The sequence below is a fragment of the Terrapene carolina genome, unplaced genomic scaffold (genome assembly GCF_002925995.2).
Source record: "Terrapene carolina triunguis isolate 2854851 unplaced genomic scaffold, T_m_triunguis-2.0 Scaffold32862, whole genome shotgun sequence".
Lineage (NCBI taxonomy): Eukaryota > Metazoa > Chordata > Testudines > Emydidae > Terrapene > Terrapene triunguis.
In genome coordinates this window covers 2,510,626-2,530,297 of record NW_020697213.1, presented here as the reverse complement: position 1 = coordinate 2,530,297, position 19,672 = coordinate 2,510,626, and the positions used below count along the sequence as shown (strand labels likewise).

Here is a 19,672-nt window from a genome sequence, read left to right as displayed (position 1 = left end):
ACACTGGTGTTCCGCACAATGTAATAGGTGTTCCGTGAAAGAATCATAATTTTAAAAAAGGGTCTTTAATTTTTTTTTTAATTTTAAATTTGGCATATTTGAAGTGTAGTTTACAACTCTTTTTGAATGACTATAATTTAACATAAAACTTTTTCCGGTTATTGATAGATCTTATATTGAATATCATGGCGTAAAGAGAACGTGGCATGCATGTTGACATCTACCTCTTTCGAGCACGTTTCGGTTAGTGACGTCGTATCCCTTCCGCTCGAGGCTGCGCGAACTGCAGCGGTATGCACACACCATTCTCTTTACGCCATGTTGAATATAACATATTCACTCAACACATTCAAACCTGTGGGTCTTTACCGTGTGTGTGATAAGCACAACTAAAATAGCTTCGCTCGAAACAATATAAATATTTGTGACAAACAAAATTTGACAAAAATCAGTATTTCTAAATACTGTTACTAAACCCAATGGTGAGCTGGAGCCAGTTCGCAACGGTTCGCACGAACAGGCTGTTAAATTTTGAAGTGGTTTTAGAACCGCTTGTTAACCGGCTTCCCTGTGAGGAGGGGGAGCTGCGGCTTTGATGGGCTCCAGCCGGGAAGTGTGTAATTCTTCCTCCGGCCACCGGGGGCGCTGCGCTACAGGAGCAATGTGGGCCGCCTCCTGGCCCTGTTGCTGCTGCTGCTCCTCGGACCTCTGGCCCTGGGGCTCCCGCTGCTGCCTGGTGGGTCCCCGGCTGCTCTGCTGGGCCTGGGCTGCGTCCTGCTGCTCAGGCTGCTCCGAGACGCTCTCCTGGTAAGTAACCACCACCCTGCCCACAGCCAGGCCCTGCCCGCAGCCAGCCCCTGCCGCACCCCCTGCCCTGCCCGCAGCCAGGCCCTGCTGCAGCCCCCTGCGGCCCTGCCCGAAGCCAGCCAGCCCCACACACATCCGTCTCCAGCCAGCCCTGCACCCCCTGCCCTGCCCGCACCAGCCCTACACCCCCTGCCCTGCCTGCATCCAGCCCCGCACCCCCTGCCCGCAGCCAGCCCCTGCCGCACCCCCCTACCTGAAGCCAGCCAGTTCCGCACTCCTCTGTCTCCAGCCCTGCCAATCCCTGCCACACCCCTCTGAGGACCTGCCCGAAGCCAGCCAGCCTGCCCCACACCCCCGTCTCCAGCCAGCCCCGCACCCCCTGCCCTGCCTGCAGCCAGACCCTACCTCCAGTCAGCCCCTCCCCTGCCTCCAGCCAGCCCCATGTCCACTGGTGCCCTGCAGTTCCCAGGGCAGTAACCCCGCACACCTGCTTCAATGAGGGGGGCAGGGAGCAGCTGGGACCCACACATGTGCACACCCTAGGGTGACCAGACAGCAAGTGTGAAAAATCGGGACAGGGTGTGGGGGGTAATAGGAGCCTGTATAAGAAAAAGACCCAAAAATCGGGACTGTCCCTATAAAATCGGGACATCTGGTCACCCTAGCATACCCCTAGGGAGTGTCAGGGACCCACACATGTGAAACGGAGCTCATTTCTAGTTCAGGCCCATCTTTTTAAAAAAGAACTTTAGGTAGGGTTAACATACATCCATATTTTCCCGAACATGTCAGGCTTTTTGGTTCTTAAATTGAAGAGGACCTGCTCTTATGTGAATCTCTGCAAAGCAACACAACTGAAGAAGAAATATTCAACTGCATCAACAATTTTATCAGAAAGCATGAAATTAGTTGGGGAAAATGTATTGATGTTGTGACTTTATGAGTGTAATAGAATATCTCACTGAAAGATGACAGAGCCAGAAAGAGTTAATTAACTCAGACTGACCTGACCCATGGGTGAACCTTAAGGACTGGTTAGGAAGATATGTAAATGAATAGAGCTTTGAAATGCAAGACTGCATTGTTAGAGATCTCAAGGGTAGATGTTTGCTCAGGTCTTGTGATGTAAGCAAACAAGTCTTGTCTATTGCTATAACTTTAATTCAAAGATCAAAAAAGGAATATTAACATTTATGACAATACTCGAATGAAATAGTATTATTGTCTATATGTCTCTTTGACGGTTGCGGTAACCTGTATCTGAACTGTTTAATGGATAAATTACCCTGTGCTAATTGCCAGGATGTTTGGAAGGAGAGTTAAGCTTATTGTTTTCTCAGGCCGAAAGGCTGCTGGAAATGTACAAGAACCCTGGGACACGATCCTACTTCATCTCAGATCTGCTTTGGGTTTCAAGAGGGGGAAACCTTAAGCCACAAGGATTGAGATCCCCAGTCATTGACTGGAGCCATCCTGAATATGGACATTGGACTATAACCTATGGACTATATCTAAAAGGACTTTTGGTAACTACAAACTCATCTCTCATATGTATCTGAACCTCAAGAATTGAATTCAAGTCTGTATGTATATTGATCTTTTAACCAACACACACACTTTTTTCTTTTTTAATAAATTTTAGTTTAGTTAATAAGAATTGACTATAGTATGTATTTTGGGTAAGATCCAAGTTATAATTGAACCTGGGTATGTGGCTGATCCTTTGGGATTGGAAGAACCTTTTCTTTAATATGATGAGATAAGATTTTCAGTAATCATCATCATATCTGACAGGTGTGTCTGGACGGAGGCCTGAGGCTGGGCACTTTAGGGGAACTGCGTTGTTTGGACTTCTGAGTAACCAGTGAGGTACTATAGAAGCTGTTTTGTGCTGGCTTGGTAAATTTGAGTATTGGAATAACCACCAGCTTTTGGGGTTTGTCTGCCCCGTTTGGTTTGCAGGTCACCCTGATTGAGTGACCTCAGTTGGCTCTCACGGGCAGCACCGTCACAGATGTATACTGACGGTGCTCGGGCAATGACTGGGAAGATGAAGGGAGCTGTAACGCAAATCATAAGTGTGGCACCAGAAAGCACTAAGAGCCACTGTGTTCTACACAGACAAGCACTTGCAGTTAAAAAAAAATATCAGCATATCTGAAAATTGTGCTTGGTGAAGCAGTACAAATTATCAGTTTTGTCAAATCTCGACCACTTCAATCCAGGTTATTTAAAATTTTGTGCGAGGAAATGGGTAGTCAGCACAAAGCACTTCTTTTACATACGGAAGTGAGGTGGCTATCTATCCAGAGGAAAAGTGCTTGTGAGGCTTTTTGAGCTTCATAGTGAACTACTGGTATTCTTCACTTCAGATAATTCAGGACAAAAATTTAATGATTGTCTGACAAATTCCTCGTGGCTAATGCGTATCTTGCAGATATTTTTGCAAAATTAAATGAAATTAATCTGTCGCTGCACGGAAAGAATGTGACCCTTTTTACTACAATGGATAAAATTTAGTCGTTAAAAAAGAAACGAATTCTGGGCATCTTGTGTAGAACAGAATAACTTCGACTGCTTCCCTACAGTACATGAATTTCTGACTGAAATAAATTCTACAGTCCATGAAGAAGTTTCCAGCAACATTTTACAGCACTTACGTGACTTGCAGGCCTCTTTATTAGAATATTTTTCTACAACTACTGATGACAATGCTTGGGTTCGAAATCCGTTTGTAATTACAGCCAAACTAGTCGGCTTTACTGTGCATGATTAAGAAAGCCTAATTGACTTAATTTCTGAATCTGATTTTAAACAAGTTTAAGGAGCTTCCGCTGAATAATTTTTGGAGCAGCCTAATAGAAGAGTACCCTAATGTGGCTAAACATGCAATTCGAGTGCTCCTTCTGCTACAACTTATTTGTGAGAGATGGGATTTTCGTATTATACTGCAACAAAAACCAAATATAGGAATAGACTTGATGCTGAGCCTGACATGAGGATTCAACTTTCTAGCATTATTCCTAATACTAAGCGAATTTGTGATAGAAAAACGCAGAAACATCAATCCCATTAAATCCAAATTTGTATTTCTGTTTATAAAAATAGATTTTCCTAGTAAAAATCTAATTTGTTTCGTGTTTGTGTATATATAAAGACAGCTTTTTTTAAGCAGAACACTGTTTTTAATTTTGACTCTTGCACTTGATTTTTGTACTACTTTATACGTGCTTTTCAGTTAGAAATTGTTAGTTCAAGTTATTTTAAATTTGTATTTTTGCTTTGTTTTATAAAATAAAATATATTTGAGCATAAATAACGCAATTTTTTATTTGAAAACCAAACGACTACAAAATAATAATATAAGTGTTCCGTAATAGGCTAAAAAGTGTTCCGTGGCCAAAAAAGTTTGGGAAACGCTGCCCTAGGCAGTTTATTCCAGTGTTTAACCACCCTGACAGTTAGGAACTTTTTCCTAATGTCCAACCTAAACCTCCCTTGCTGCAGTTTAAGCCCATTGCTTCTTGTTCTATCCTTAGAGGCTAAGATGAACAAGTTTTCTCCCTCCTCCTCATGACACCCTTTTAGATACCTGAAAACTGCTATCATGTCCCCTCTCAGTCTTCTCTTTTCCAAACTAAACAAACCCAATTCTTTCAGCCTTCCTTCATAGGTCATGTTCTCTAGACCTTTAATCATTCTTGTTGCTCTTCTCTGGACTCTCTCCAATTTCTCCACATCTTTCTTGAAATGCGGTGCCCAGAACTGGACACAATACTCCACTTGAGGCCTAACCAGCGCAGAGTAGAGCGGAAGAATGACTTCTCTTGTCTTGCTCACAACACACCTGTTAATGCATCCCAGAATCATGTTTGCTTTTTTGGCAACAGCATCACACTGTTGACTCATATTTAGCTTGTGGTCCACTATAACCCCTAGATCCCTTTCTGCCGTAAACATTTTCCTACTGGCCAATTATTTTTCATTAATACACTTGACTTCTCTTATAAGGTGTCTATACTTCATGGCTTAATATACAATCACTACTATCAGCTTCCTTCTCTTTCCATTTGTTAGATTTTCATTTTTGTTCAAGTTTTTTATTACTGCTTTCACTTCACTTCTTTACCAGGAGTTCTTTTTTAAACTGACAAAGCCTGCTTTATTGATTGCAGAATTGTGGGGATTTGGGGCATCTAGAAAAGTTCTCTTAAACAACTCCCAATCATCATTTGGGATGTTTAACTTTTTATGTTTAACAATTATGTTTAATGACAGGTTTCAGAGTAGCAGCCGTGTTAGTCTGTATCCGCAAAAATAACAGGAGTACTTGTGGCACCTTAGAGACTAACAAATTTATTAGAGCATAAGCTTTCGTGGGCTACAACCCACTTCTTCGGATGCATATAGAGTGAAATATATTGAGGAGATATATATACACACATACAGAGAGCATGAACAGGTGGGAGTTGTCTTACCAACTCTGAGAGGCCAATTAAGTAAGAGAAAAAAAACTTTTGAAGTGATAATCAAGATAGCCCAGTACAGACAGTTTGATAAGAAGCAAGTGTGAGAATACTTACAAGGGGAGATAGATTCAATGTTTGTAATGGCTCAGCCATTCCCAATCCCTATTTAGCCCTGAGTTGATTGTGTCTAGTTTGCATATCAATTCCAGCTCAGCAGTCTCTCGTTGGTGTCTGTTTTTGAAGTTTTTCTGTTTTAAGATAGCCACCCGCAGGTCTGTCATAGAATGGCCAGACAGGTTAAAGTGTTCTCCCACTGGTTTTTGAGTATTATGATTCCTGATGTCAGATTTGTGTCCATTAATTCTTTTGCGTAGAGAATGTTTAACTTTTTCGTCCCATTCAATTCAGCTCCTAATCATTTTCAGCTTTAGGAAATTAGCTCTTTTGAAGTGACAGGTTTGAGAGTGTACGTATATACATCGGGTCAGACTATATTATTTTATAGATCACAAATGTAACTAGGTTTAAACCTTCAATAGTGCGCAAAATGATCCAAACAAATAAAATATCAAAAATCTCAACTCAAATAAGGGACATCCCTAAATGAACAAAACTCTAGGTACAAGTGAATTTGGCTTCTCCTTCAGAAAAAGACAGTTACTTTTTTGTAACTGGTGTTCTTTCAAGAAGTGTTCCTCATGTCCATTCCATTGCAGGTGTGTGCGCTCACCACATGCACCAGAAGTTTTTCCCTCAGTGGTATTCGTAAGGGACAGGCTCTGGTGTCCTCTGGAGTAGCGCGCATATGCACTGTAAGGGGCGCCACTGGCTCCCCCCAACCCTCAGTTCCATCTTGCCGGAAACTCCAACTGTGGGGAAGGAGGGTGGGTCTTGGAATGGACAGGAGCAACACATCTCGAAGAACACCAGTTATGAAAAGGTAACGGTCTTTTCTTCTTCGAGTGCTTGCTCATGTCCATTCCATTGTAGGTGACTCCCAAGCAGTACCACCAGAGGCAGATAGGAATTCAGGCAGATAGCATCATACAAGACAGCTTTGCCAAATCCAGCATCATCTCTGGCTTGCTGGGTGACTGCGCAATGCATCGTGAACATGTGTACCTGTCATAACTATAAAGGGAAGGGTAACAGCTCTCCTGTGTACAGTACTATAAAATCCCTCCTGGCCAGAGACTCCAAAATCCTTTTAACTGTAAAGGGTTAAGAAGCTCAGGTAACCTGGCTGACACCTGACCCAAAGGACCAATAAGGGGACAAGATACTTTCAAATCTTGGGGGGGGGGGGGAAGGCTTTTGTTTGTGCTCTTTGTTTTGGGGGTTGTTCGCTCTTGGGACTAAGGGGGACCAGACATCAATCCAGGCTCTCCAAATCTTTCTGAACAAGTCTCTCATATTTCAAACTTGAAGTAAACAGCCAGGCAAGGCGTGTTAGTTTATCTTTGTTTTCTCAACTTGTAAATGTACCTTTTGCTAGAGTGTTTATCTCTGTTTGCTATACTTTGAACCTAAGGCTAGAGGGGGGGTCCTCTGAGCTCTTTAAGTTTGATTACCCTGTAAAGTTATTTTCCATCCTGATTTTACAGAGATGATTTTTACCTTTTTCTTTAATTAAAAGCCTTCTTTTTAAGAACCTGATTGATTTTTCCTTGTTTTTAGATCCAAGGGGGTAGGATCTTGATCCACCAGGAGTTGGTGGGAGGAAGGAGGGGGGATGGTTAATTTCTCCTTGTTTTAAGATCCAAGGGGTTTGGATCGGTATTCACCAGGGAATTGGTGAAGAGTCTCTCAAGGCTACCCAGGGAAGGGAATTAGCTTTGGGAGTGGTGGCAGCGGACCAGATCTAAGCTGGTAGTTAAGCTTAGAAGTTTTCATGCAGGCCCCCACATTTGTACCCTAAAGTTCAGAGTGGGGAAGCAGCCTTGACAGTACCAAAGACCATGTCGCGGACCAGCAGATGTCCTGGATAGGGACATGCACCAGGAAGGCAACCGAAGACTCCTAAGCCCTAGTCGAATGAGCCTTTAGTATTGGTGGAGGTACAGCATGCGCCAACTCATAACAAGTACGGATGCAGGTGGTGATCCAATTCGAAATTCTCTGAGAGGACATCGGAAGGTCCTTCATCCTATCAGCTGTCGCGATAAAGAGCTGGGTCCACCTGCTTGGTGCGCTCCATGTAGAATACCAGGGCGCACCAGACATCCAGAGTGTGCAGCCACCTCTCCTCATTGGTCGAGTGTGGCTTTGGACAGAAAACCAGGAGGAAGATATCCTGGTTGACATGAAAAGGGACCACCGCCTTAGGCAGAAAAGCCGGATGGGGCCCAGCTGGACCTTCTTGTAGAATACCATATACGGTGGCTCCGAAGCGAAGGCTTGTTCTTGGGCATCGATCCCGGTTGGCCCTGTCTGTCACACTCATTGGCTGCCGACACAAGCAGTGAATTTGGGGCAGGGTGGGTATAAAGATACTCATACCCCTTGCTGGGAATGTAGTATTTCCGCTCTGCCCACTTGGAGATGGATGGCAGTGAGGAAGGTGTATACCACAGGGCCTTGGTGATTTTTGCCACCCTCTCGTGCACAGGCAATGCCACCCTGGCTGGGGCTGCCGCGCTGAGTACATGGAACAAAAAGTCCGAGGGCTCTGCCAACTCCTCGGCTTCCAGCCCCAAGTTGGAGGCAACCCTCTTTAAGAGCTCCAGGTGAGCCTTAGCATCGTCCTGGGGAACTGGGTGAGAAGATCTCACTATCGCCTCATCAGGTGAAGACAATGAGGAGGCAGGTATGGGTGGGTCTGCCAAATCCGCCGCCTCTGTCGTCGGAGCCTCATGCGAGGCTGGCTGGACCTGGGGAGCCCGCTCTGACTCCATGTCCGAGTCCAAGGGCAGGAGACCGTTGCTGACTGTTTGTTGGATGCCCCCGATGCTGATCTAAGCCGCTGAGATGGTTGGGGAAATCCCCAGGGGTTCCAGAGCTGCCAAGGGCAGGCTACTGTCCCTGTGGCCATGCTGCCACTGGTGGCCCAGTGGGGAATGCCAACGCCCCTGATGGTTGGCCCTGGCCCGCAGGCAGAATAATAGAATATCAGGGTTGGAAGGGACCTCAGGAGGTCATCTAGTCCAACCCCCTGCTCAAAGCAGGACCAATTCCCAACTAAATCATCCCAGCCAGGGCTTTGTCAAGCTGGGCCTTAAAAACCTCCAAAGAAGGAGACTCCACCATCTCCCTAGGTAACCCATTCCAGTGCTTCACCACCCTCCTAGTGAAAAAGTTTTTCCTAATATCCAACCTAGACCTCCCCCACTGCAACTTGAGACCATTGCTCCTTGTTCTGTCATCTGCCACCACTGAGAACAGCCAAGCTCCATCCTCTTTGGAACCCCCCCTCAGGTAGTTGAAAGCAGCTATCAAATCCCCCCTCATTCTTCTCTTCTGGACACTAAACAATCCCAGTTCCCTCAGCCTCTCCTCATAAGTCATGTGCTCCAGACCCCTAATCATTTCTGTTGCCCTCTGCTGGACTCTTTCCAATTTTTCCACATCCTTCTTGTAGTGTGGGGCCCAAAACTGGACACAGTATTCCAGATGAGGCCTCACCAATGTTGAATAAAGGGGAACGATCACGTTCCTCGATCTGCTGGCAATGACCCTACTTATACAGCCCAAAATGCTGTTAGCCTTCTTGGCAACAAGCGCACACTGTTGACTCATATCCAGCTTCTCGTCCACTGTGACCCCTAGGTCCTTTTCTGCAGAACTGCTACCCAGCCATTCGGTCCCTAGTCTGTAGCAGTGCATGGGATTCTTCCGTCCTAAGAGCAGGACTCTGCACTTGTCCTTGTTGAACCTCATCAGGGTTTTTTGGCCCCATCCTCTAATTTGTATAGGTCCCTCTGTATCCGATCCCTACCCTCTAGTGTAACTACCACGCCTCCCAGTTTAGTGTCATCTGCAAACTTACTGAGAGTGCAGTCCACACCATCCTCCAGATCATTAATAAAGATATTAAACAAAACCGGCCCCAGGACCGACCTTTGGGGCACTCCGCTTGAAACCGGCTGCCAACTAGACATGGAGCCATTGATCACTACCCGTTGAGCCCGACGATCTAGCCAGCTTTCTATCCACCTTACAGTCCATTCATCCAGCCCAGACTTCTTTAACTTGGCGGCAAGAATACTGTGGGAGACCGTATCAAAAGCTTTGCTAAAGTCAAGGAATAACACATCCACTGCTTTCCCCTCATCCACAGAGCCAGTTATCTCATCATAGAAGGCAATTAGGTTAGTCAGGCATGACTTGCCCTTGGTGAATCCATGCTGACTGTTCCTGATCACTTTCCTCTCCTCTAAGTGTTTCATAATTGATTCCTTGAGGACCTGCTCCATGATTTTTCCAGGGACTGAGGTGAGGCTGACTGGCCTGTAGTTCCCTGGATCCTCCTCCTTCGCTTTTTTAAAGATGGGCACTACATTAGCCTTTTTCCAGTCATCCGGGACCTCCCCCGATCGACATGAGTTTTCAAAAATAATGGTTAATGGCTCTGCAATCTCATCCGCCAACTCCTTTAGCACCCTCGGATGCAGCGCATCCGGCCCCATGGACTTGTGCTCATCCAGTTTTTCTAAATAGTCCCAAACCACTTCTTTCTCCACAGAGGGCTGGTCACCTTCTCCCCATACTGTGCTGCTCAGTGCAGTAGTCTGGGAGCTGTTTGTGAAGACAGAGGCAAAAAAATCATTGAGTACATTATCTTTTTCCACATCCTCGGTCACTAGGTTGCCTCCCTCATTCAGTAAGGGGCCCACACTTTCCTTGACTTTCTTCTTGTTGCTAACATACCTGAAGAATCTCCTCCTCGCTGTCGGAGCCCGAGGAGGGGGATACATATCTGGGGGACCAGGACGATACTGAGGCTGCCTGTCTACCCCAATCCTGTCAGCCCTGGCCCCAAGCCTCTGCTGATGATCTGTAAGAGGGTGATGGCTCACAGTGCCGCGATCTCGGTGACAGTTGTCGTTATCCAGAGGATCTGCAACAGAACCCCGACGATCTACGTCTTATGCATCGGGAGCATGAGTGGATCGACCAATGAGTCGGACAGAGCCAATGTGCCCGCAGTAAGCCGTACTGGGGGTCTGGTGATCAGTGGCGTGGCTCCAGGGACTAGTGTCTCCACCCCACAGAGCAGTGCCATGTGCTGGGCGAGCGGCTCGGGTGCTCCCAGCACTGGGGCTCTGAAGACTGGTGCCGTGCCTCTATGGCGATCACCGCCTCAAACCTGAGGAACGCTGCCTGGTGTCAATGGACTGACACTGGGAACTCCAGCAGGCCAGCCGGTCCATGTCCACAGGCTGGTGCCATTACTCAGGCAAGCTTTGACGGGGCACCTCCTGCAGTGAGGAGCAGTGCTGTACTGATGGGGACCACTGGAAGGGTCTTAAGGCAGGTTTACCCCTTGAACAGGGTACGGTCGTAGCCAGCACGGGCAGCACCGGCAAGGACAGGATATCTCTCACGGCATGATGGCACCACTAGATGCCAAGTGCCTCTGCCAACTCCCTGGGGTGGCAGGCGGGTCCTGGAATAGGCTCTGCCGTTCAGCAGGAGGCGGGGCCTGACCTCCATCTGAAGGGGAAGAGCTGTCCCTCATGGGTCTTTGCTCTCCTCTGGTCCTCTCCTTCCCTCTCAGCCTCTCTTTGCTTTTTAGCCGGTACTGGGGATGGGGGGGATCAGCGCCAGTCTGCGGCCAGTGTCAGCGGCGCACTCCAGACCGAAGCTGCAGTGGTAGGAGCAGAGTCCAACCTTGTCAGCTCTGAGGCCAGGATAAGGGCCGACTCCATAAGGAGTGCTCGGACACGAATGTCCCGCTCCTTCTTGGTCTGTGGTCTGAAACTCTTCCAAATGCAACACTCGTCACTAACGTGGGTTTCCCCTAAGCACTTCAAGCAGCTTCTGTGGGGATCACTGACTGGCATGGGTTTCCTGCAACAATCACAAGGTTTGAAACTTGGGGACCGGGGCATCCCGTCCCTAGGCTAAGTCCCATTTGGGACTAACAAACTACACTAAAACTACTCTAAGGGAACTATAAAACTAACAATTTTAAAACAACTAGATACAAAAAAGTTCGCAACTCGGTACAGTTGAGAAGACTAGGCTTGCCAAGGCAAGGAGACGGTCACTGGCAGTAAGAAGAAATTGAGAGTGGGGGGGGGGAGCCGGTGGCACCTCTTATACCGGTGCATACACGCGCGGCGCCAGAGCCAGTCCCCTACAGATACCACTGAGGGAAAAACTTCCGGCATCAGTGCATGTGGCGAGCACACACACCTACAATGGAATGGACATGAGAAAGCACTAAAAGATGATCAGGTTCAAGACAGATGAATTCTTCCCTGGATATTGAATCCAAGTTACAGGTTTTGTAACATCAGAGGAGGACAACGTAGCTGCCCTGTATATATCTCAGATGGAAAGATTAAACAAGACAGGTCCTGAGGGCAGCCTTACTTGTATCAAGTGAGTCATGACATACCCTTCTAGTTTCAAGCCAGCCAGGACACATCTAAAATCTATTTAGGTTCTTATATTGCCACCCATCAACTTGGTATCTGAGCACCTATGTGAAAAAGAGGCACACTGTGGAAATGGACTTCTTGGAACAGCACTGCTCAGCAAACTAGAATTAGATTGGGTGGACTTTCTAAGGGCTTTAGTCTACTCCCAGTAGAACCTTACGAACATTTTAACATCAAGCATATGGAGAAGGCATCATCAGGATGTACATGCAAGCATCAGGAAAATGCTCATCCATGTAAAAAGCTTTAGTTCAGATTTCCTCCAGAACCTATGATCTGCCACTCAAAAGGCCAATCATGAAGTCAACTCACACGTGGAATTGTCTGCAATCATGTTCTCATTCCTTTCCAGGTTTGTGGCAAACAGGAATGTCTTGCCAGACAAAGCCCACTCCCACAGCTACAGGGCTTCAAGGCAGTGTTCCCTCTAATTTTTTACATGCATGTGCAGAATTAATTTTATGTGCACAATATGGAGGTGATGTGTGATGGTGGAGGGGCCAAGCGGTTTGGAGTGTGGGAAGGGACTCAGGGCTGAGGCATTGGGTTGGATGAGGGCTCTTGATGGAAGTGCAGGCTCTGGGGTGGGGCTGGGGATGAGAGGTTCAGGGTGCAGGAGAGGGAAAATGCCATCATGTGGGTACCTCACTCTCCCTACAACAACACACCTGGAAACACCTGAGGAAAAAGACTGAACGGGGGGAAAGTGATGGTCCCAGGCTAAGGGACTGATAGCCTGTGTATAAAAACCTGGGAAAGCCAAGCTGCAAAGCCAAGGCAGCTTGTGCCTTAAGAATCTGCCAGCCTGTTTATCACACAGGATGAGAATTTGCTAATTCATATTAGCAGAACCAACAGTAAGTGAAAGCAGTTTGCCTCTTGACCCCATAATGTTGCCCTTAGGGGTCAAAAATGTTATCACTTGAGGAGTTCAGCCTGTATGGAACTAGTGAATGCAAGATCCAGGATCCTAAATAGATGGTATTTGTGAAGAAAGTGCATTACCCAACACAACCTTTCATCCTCAAACTGAATACAGAAAAACATGCATCTTCCCCCAACAGAAAACAATGCAATCTGTAAACAGACAAAACCTGAAGGCAATCAGAAACGTGCAACTGAAGAGACTGTACTTGTACATGGTCTTTCCTACACACACTACAGTACACACTGAGGGTTAGTGTAGTTGGAGAATACACCAGCAATTCACTGAGAACACTTCCTCTCCTTTCATGTGGTGTCAAACCCTCCAGTCTAGTGTTTTCAGTATGACATACTAAGTACTGGTCACTTCAGCTAGGTCAGTGAGAGAGCACTATCAGGCTAGGGTAAGAAATAAGCATAGGAGGAAAGAGGAGGCCAGCACAGGACAGCAGCTTCACAGACCCTCATGTAACTTTAGTTATTGCCCATGCATAAAAGCCAGTTTTTATACATTCATAGATTCCAAGGCCACAAGGGACATTCTGATCATCTAGTTTGACCTCCTGTATAACACTGACCACAGAACTTCGCCCAAAATAATTCCTAGGGCATTTTTTTTTTTTTTTTTTAGAAGAAAAACACCACTCTTGATAACCCACCACAGCCCTTGGTAAATTGTTCTAATGGTTAATTGCCCTCACCATTAAAAATTTTAATTATGATTCGCTGTTTACAATTACATTTTGAGACTTATGAGTTATCCAGTTTTTACAGCATTCTATATTTTTAATAAAAATGTCATGTAGTACCACATCAAACTCCTTACAGAAAGCTAAGTATATTACAACACTATTACTTTTACCAACCAAATTTGTAATCTCATCAAAAAAATATCAAGTTAGTTCGACAGGATTTATTTTCCATAAACCGATGTTGATTGACATTAATTAGATTACCCTTCTCTAATACTTATTAAAGAATAATATTTAATAATACTTATTAAAGAAGTCTCACATCAGCAGCTCTATTATCTTCCCTGGGATCAATGTGAGATTGGCCTATGACTACCTGGTTCATTCAGGTACAGAAAAGAGTTTTGTCCATGTAGCTTTGGGAACCTGCCCTTTGTTGTGAGCTATAACTTTTGAAAATATTTTAAAGAGAACCTAAGGAATGGAAGGTCTTAGCTAGAAAGAGAGGCTGAAGAGCTAAGACCTATACATCTTACAGAGGTAAATGCTGAGAGAAAACTTACTGAAATGTGTATGCACTTAATGAGGATCACAAAGACTGGGGGAAGATCTACTTCAGCACAAGGACACTCCTGGAAATTTAGGATAAATATCTGGGGAGCTTCTCCTTCTACCCCAAAAGGGTGATCAATATTTGTATTCTTAATCCAGGAAATGTGGGCAAAATCCACCTACGAGGATTCAAATGGTGGGGAATTAAGAGTTACTTGGGGTCCAACATATCTGGGGTACAAGTGACATCAGATGCTTGACTGGGTTATTTGCGTTCACATGCATGTGACCACATTGATCAGCAGATTGTGCGCTAAAATGGAATTCTCTTGGTATTTGAGAAACCTTGGGTATGGTGTCATCTTCCTCAGGAGAAGTGACAAGGACCATGGACCATATCCTAATATCAAACAAATGACTACTAAGGGGAATTTCATACTTACTGTATCTCTATGGAGACCTTCCCCCTTTGAGGTTTATTTAGGGGACTTTCCTGCTACGTTTACATTCAGAATTTTGCACAGGTGACATGCAGTAGTTCAAGAACTGAATTTCAGGATCAAGCTTGTTGAATTGCTAAAGGCACTGAGAGGGTAGAAAGTGTGGGAGTAGGTCTTGCTACAATCAGTTTAAAGCTCAGGGCTGGGTTTCAAAGTATCATTCACGAGACCAATTAACTTAGCTATTCAACTTGCCACAAATCAAAGGGAAGTAATGCCGCAAAACAACAAGAAAAGAGAGGCTGGAACAAAAGTTCAAAAGGGGAATTAAAACACAATCTCTTACAACTGCTCCAACAATGCATCTTCAAATCCTAACTTTATTAGGGCTTTCGGGTAAAGGGTCTGTGCTTTTCTCTAAGTGCTGGAAGATCACTACAGAACTAAGCAATGAGCCACTAAAGGCAATTTCATATAAACATTTCACCCAATAAACACAATTTATCAGCTGCATCCACGGCTCCATGCCAACAGCTACGTATATCCTTACTGTAACTTACCTATGCCTGGGTCCTGCAACTCAGACACATAGCAAGAAAAACTCTGTAAGTGAAGGGAGAGCTCCACTACAAGTCTACTCTTACTCACCTCACTATTACGATGCAATACAGAAGAGGATGGCACTGTCTTCCTTTTCCTGTATCAATATGCTGAATTCAAGCTATGCTGCATGTTCTGTATTCTCAGCACCCAATGCACAACAGCAGAAAAATCTGGGAGCCAAATCCAGAGCTTGCAAAAGTGAGTGTAACATCACTGAATTCACTGAAACTGCACTTGCTCACAATATTGAAAAGGAAGACAGATTTTTATTATAAATCCTCTTTTTATACAAATTTTCAACTTTCAAAGAGAATATTTTGGCTTGAAAACTGCCATTTTCATAGAATAGAATTGTTTCTGAAGAAACTGATCAAACTTTACAAAACTCCATTTTCAAGATTTCATAGCCAGAGCCTTACTTAAACTGTATTACACACTAGTATATATGCATGTCAAATCTCATAAATAAGTGACTAGCTTTCATCATCAATACTTGGTTTTCCATCATGAATTCCAGTGTGTAAAACTTTCTATGGCAAAACCACAACAAGACTTGTAAGCTGACAACATGTAGTGGAGACCTGGCCTGACATGAGCAATAAACATCTGGAGGGAGGCCTCATTTCTTGGACAACAGTATTAGGGAGGTAAACAGATCATTAGGTTGAAAAAGACAGAAAGTTTGAGCCAGCTAAGATAAGATGGAGAACACCCAGGGACCATTTATTAACAATGGACAAAATAATTCGGAATGTAGAGATGAGGTAAAGACTAGGTCAAGTGAGGACAATGCATGGCCAGAGCATGTTGCACTGGGACTGGTTCCTGCAAAGTAACCAAGCCAATTCAAAAACATGTGATGCAATGTAAAGTGTAAATGTATATAAAGGAAGAGTTTTTCTGTGCAACTCTGGATGTATGGTACATACTATACCCACCCCTACACTTGAGTCTGATCAGCATAGCTTTGCTGTATGACAAATAAAGGAACCTGAGTGACTAAATCTGGAGTCGAACTGAGTTTTTGGATCCCAGAAAACTGGATAAAGTGTTCTCCTAGAAGTAAGCAAGGTATTCTGGATAAGCTGAGTGGAAAAGGTCTCAGAGGGAATCCAACACTACAGCAGAAAAACTATTAAACTTTTAGAACATCAAGACTCCAGTCTTTTAAGCATTCCAAGTGAGCAATTTGTGCAGGAAAAGTTTCTATTGCGGTGAATTTGTGCAAAGTTTGGTCCCTGCAAAACTTGCACATAAAATTTTAATCAGCTGTCATGTCACAGTTCTCTCCTCCTTCATGCTCCCACACTTCTCCCTAGATAAAACCATATCTGGAATCTCGGGAACTCAGATGTTCTGTAGACCCAACCTATGCTGAGTGAGCTATGCTACCTTGAGCGTTAATCCATGCTGAGAGGCTGGGAAGGAGCTATAAGGAACATAGATTTACTTTTGAACTGAGGCAATTGGAAGCATCAGGCATCCTTCAGCTCATGAAGTCATTATACAATAAGTAATTCAGTACACACAGTTTTACACACCTATAACTTATTGTGAAGAAAATACTTCAGTGTATAATTTATGCAAATAATACTTTGCATCACTAAGAATTTTTGATAAAGGACACCCAGTCTTTCCTCCCATCTGTCAATGACTTTCCCAAACACACTGAAGTCTAGGACCCTAGCAGTGGAACTTTTACCAGGAACTGGAGAAGTGCTCCAAAGTGCCATGCCTCTCCCTGTGCATCTTAGAAGAACCACATAGATTAGGTCCACTGGGAAAAGTGTGGATTAGAGACTCCCGTTTTAGCTTTGTCCGCGAAAAGGAGTGGCAGGTTTACATGCTGAAATCCAAAGTCCACTGGAGGCAATACAGAGTCTAAATCCAAAAGGACGCTATGGCTTGTAAACCTATGAGGAATCCATGACCTTCTCAGCACAAAGTTTGTGCACATTAAACTTTATGAGCTGAAGTCTATTTTCAGTGCATAATGACCTATGGCACAACACTTTATACACTGAAGTCAAGTTTTCTGTACATAAAACTTTATAGCCTGTCTATTTATACTCCTAGCATACTTTGCAATTCATTTTTTTTTAAAGGATATTCCCAGTGAAAAAGCATTAATTTATAAAGTTACTAAGTCATGACCATCACAAAAGTACATATCAAGATCATTTCAGTTAACAACATGTAGATGTCAAGATACAGAAATGATCATTGAAGGTAACTTAAAGAGAGATTATACATTCTCAAGAAAATTTACACTTGTGAACATTCACATTAGACATTTCCATGACCTTAACTCTGGCCCTTTTCGTCTGTGGTCTTTTTTTGGTGAATACATTTGAATAATTTGCCTAACAAATATGCTATCATTTAGGATGCCAGTTTTATAAAGATGAATAAAGCATAGTATGTTAAGATAGTATATACTGGGAGTAAAATTTAGCCCTTTATATGGAAAAAGATGCAGCCATATATAGAAACAGGGACATCTCTCATGCCAGGGCATATTCCCTGTCCAACTAGAAGTTCCCAGAAGTTAACAAACTCAAAGGAAACACTCTTCATAGAGGAGGTGCTTCTAGTGGAATTACCAGTCAAACCCTCCCAGCCAAAACATGAATGAGTGTTTCCTATCTGAGCATAACAGCTTCAGTCCATAAATTATAGCATTATATGCTCAGAGCTGGGTCCATCTGCCATACAGAACCCCTTTGTTGACCCATGACTTGAGCTCAGGTGATCATGTAAATAATCGCTTATATTTTAGAAAAAGTTAAGATGCTTGTTTAATTAGTGCAAATTAAACTAAAGCTACAGTGCAAGTTGGAATAATAAAAGAAACAAAGATTATTTTAAAATGGGCTTTGTAGTGAGTCTGAAGCCTAGTATTCAGTTTAAGGCCTAGTGGTAATAGTTAGATTTGCCTATAGAACCTTCTACCAGCACAAACACTTATGACAATTGTCAGTAGCCCAAAAAATGATTAGCAGGAATGACAAATATGGTCAAGAAGCCAAGACTCAATTAAACACGGTCTCAGAAATAAGCGTGCGTAAGGAATAGGTGCCTAAAAAGGGAATCAAACCTGATGCTCAGCAGGACCTCGGGAGGGCAGGATGGTGAAAACCTTAACACTTAATCTCATTTTAAGGGGAATCCACAGCCCCACTGATTCCGGAGTATACATGATGCGGATTAGGCTATTAGTCTTATCTTGTTTCCAGTTCTGTGGTTTTGTTTATATTAAACATCGTATAAATAAAAAACTCAGTCTCTATGTATGTCTCACCAGTCATCATCTTAATTAATCTCTAAATAGCCACCAAAGAACAAACCCGTTATTAGTGACTAGTGCATCTTGCACCCAAAATTAATCATAAGGCTATACCTGCCTACTTCAAATCAGCCCTACTCTCATTCACACTCATTTGCACACAGCAAGAAAGCACTGCCCTCCATCCACTTCTGGAATTGGATTTACCTTTTCCTTCTGTCCTTACCTGACCAGGTCTCCATGGAGCTGCAAATAGAGGTTCTCCCTACCCTCTCCATCACAGATCTCAGATGCCAGGGTATCCACTGTACAAAGGACCAAGTGCAGGTCAGAAGAGGTCGCAGTTGCAGAGTCTGCTCCATAAATGTATACACAGCCTCGCCCAACATCCTCTTTCAGCCAGTCTCTCTCACGGGAACCAAACCGACTCCTTCTGTTCAAGCAGTTTCTGCTCCCATTGCGCTTCATGTTCCTCTAAATGACATCAAAAGTAGATGGTTAGCTGCTGGCACTAAGCCTGAAATCCAATAGATTGCCCACTGCTTTCCGACACCTCCAATGACCAGCCAAGTGTAATTTCCACCTCTCACCCACCTCTCCTTCTGCTTCCCCAAATTCCCCTCATCCCTTCTGGGTTGCAGTCATCCAAACAGCTGCTTACTCCTGGGGGAATTCTGCGCCGCTACACGTGCGCAGAATTCATGTCCCCTGCGGATTCCTTTGCTTCCCTGCAGAAAAATGACTTTCTGACAGGGAAGCAAAGGGAAGCTGCAAGAGCAATCACACACCACTCCCTAGCTGCGCAGGTTCATTGTTTCAAGCACCTGGAGCAACCAGCAGAGAGGTAAATCACAGCAGGGCTGGGAACATCCCATCCAGTGGCTCCTACACTGAGCCGAGATCAGCTGTTAGCCCCGGCTGGGCTGGAGGCAGGAGAAGACGGGATTTCCTCTTCCCCTGCAAAGGAGTGGCTGGGGCTGTGTCAGACCCACCCCCAGAATCCTCCCCCAGCTGCAGGAAGCTCAGCATCCTCCCATGCTTCCTGCCCCCATCGCTCCTCGGCTGTGGGGGGGGGGGAGAAGAGGGGTCACTGTATGGGGGAACAACTGCTCCCCCATCCACCCAATCCCCATGCATCTGGACCTCCCATATCTAGACACCCCGCCAAGCCTCACCTCATATACCCAGAACCCCACTAGCCCTCCATACCTGAACCCCACCCCACTGAACCTCAACCCCTGCATCTGGAGCCCCCCTGCACCCAGACTCCCTGCCTCCAGACCCCCACCTCTGC

General features: G+C 44.8%; 1 protein-coding gene across 1 annotated transcript in view; it reads right to left on the bottom strand.

Moving 5' to 3' along the window:
- The window catches only part of LOC112103878 (PH domain leucine-rich repeat-containing protein phosphatase 2), a 125,454-nt gene that overhangs the window by 95,634 nt on the left and 10,148 nt on the right, over nt 1-19,672 (bottom strand). The window contains exon 2 of the mRNA XM_024195851.3: nt 18,605-18,852. Coding sequence (XP_024051619.3) covers nt 18,605-18,846 — 242 coding nt within the window. The 5' untranslated portion in view covers nt 18,847-18,852. The remainder of the gene's footprint in view (nt 1-18,604; nt 18,853-19,672) is intronic.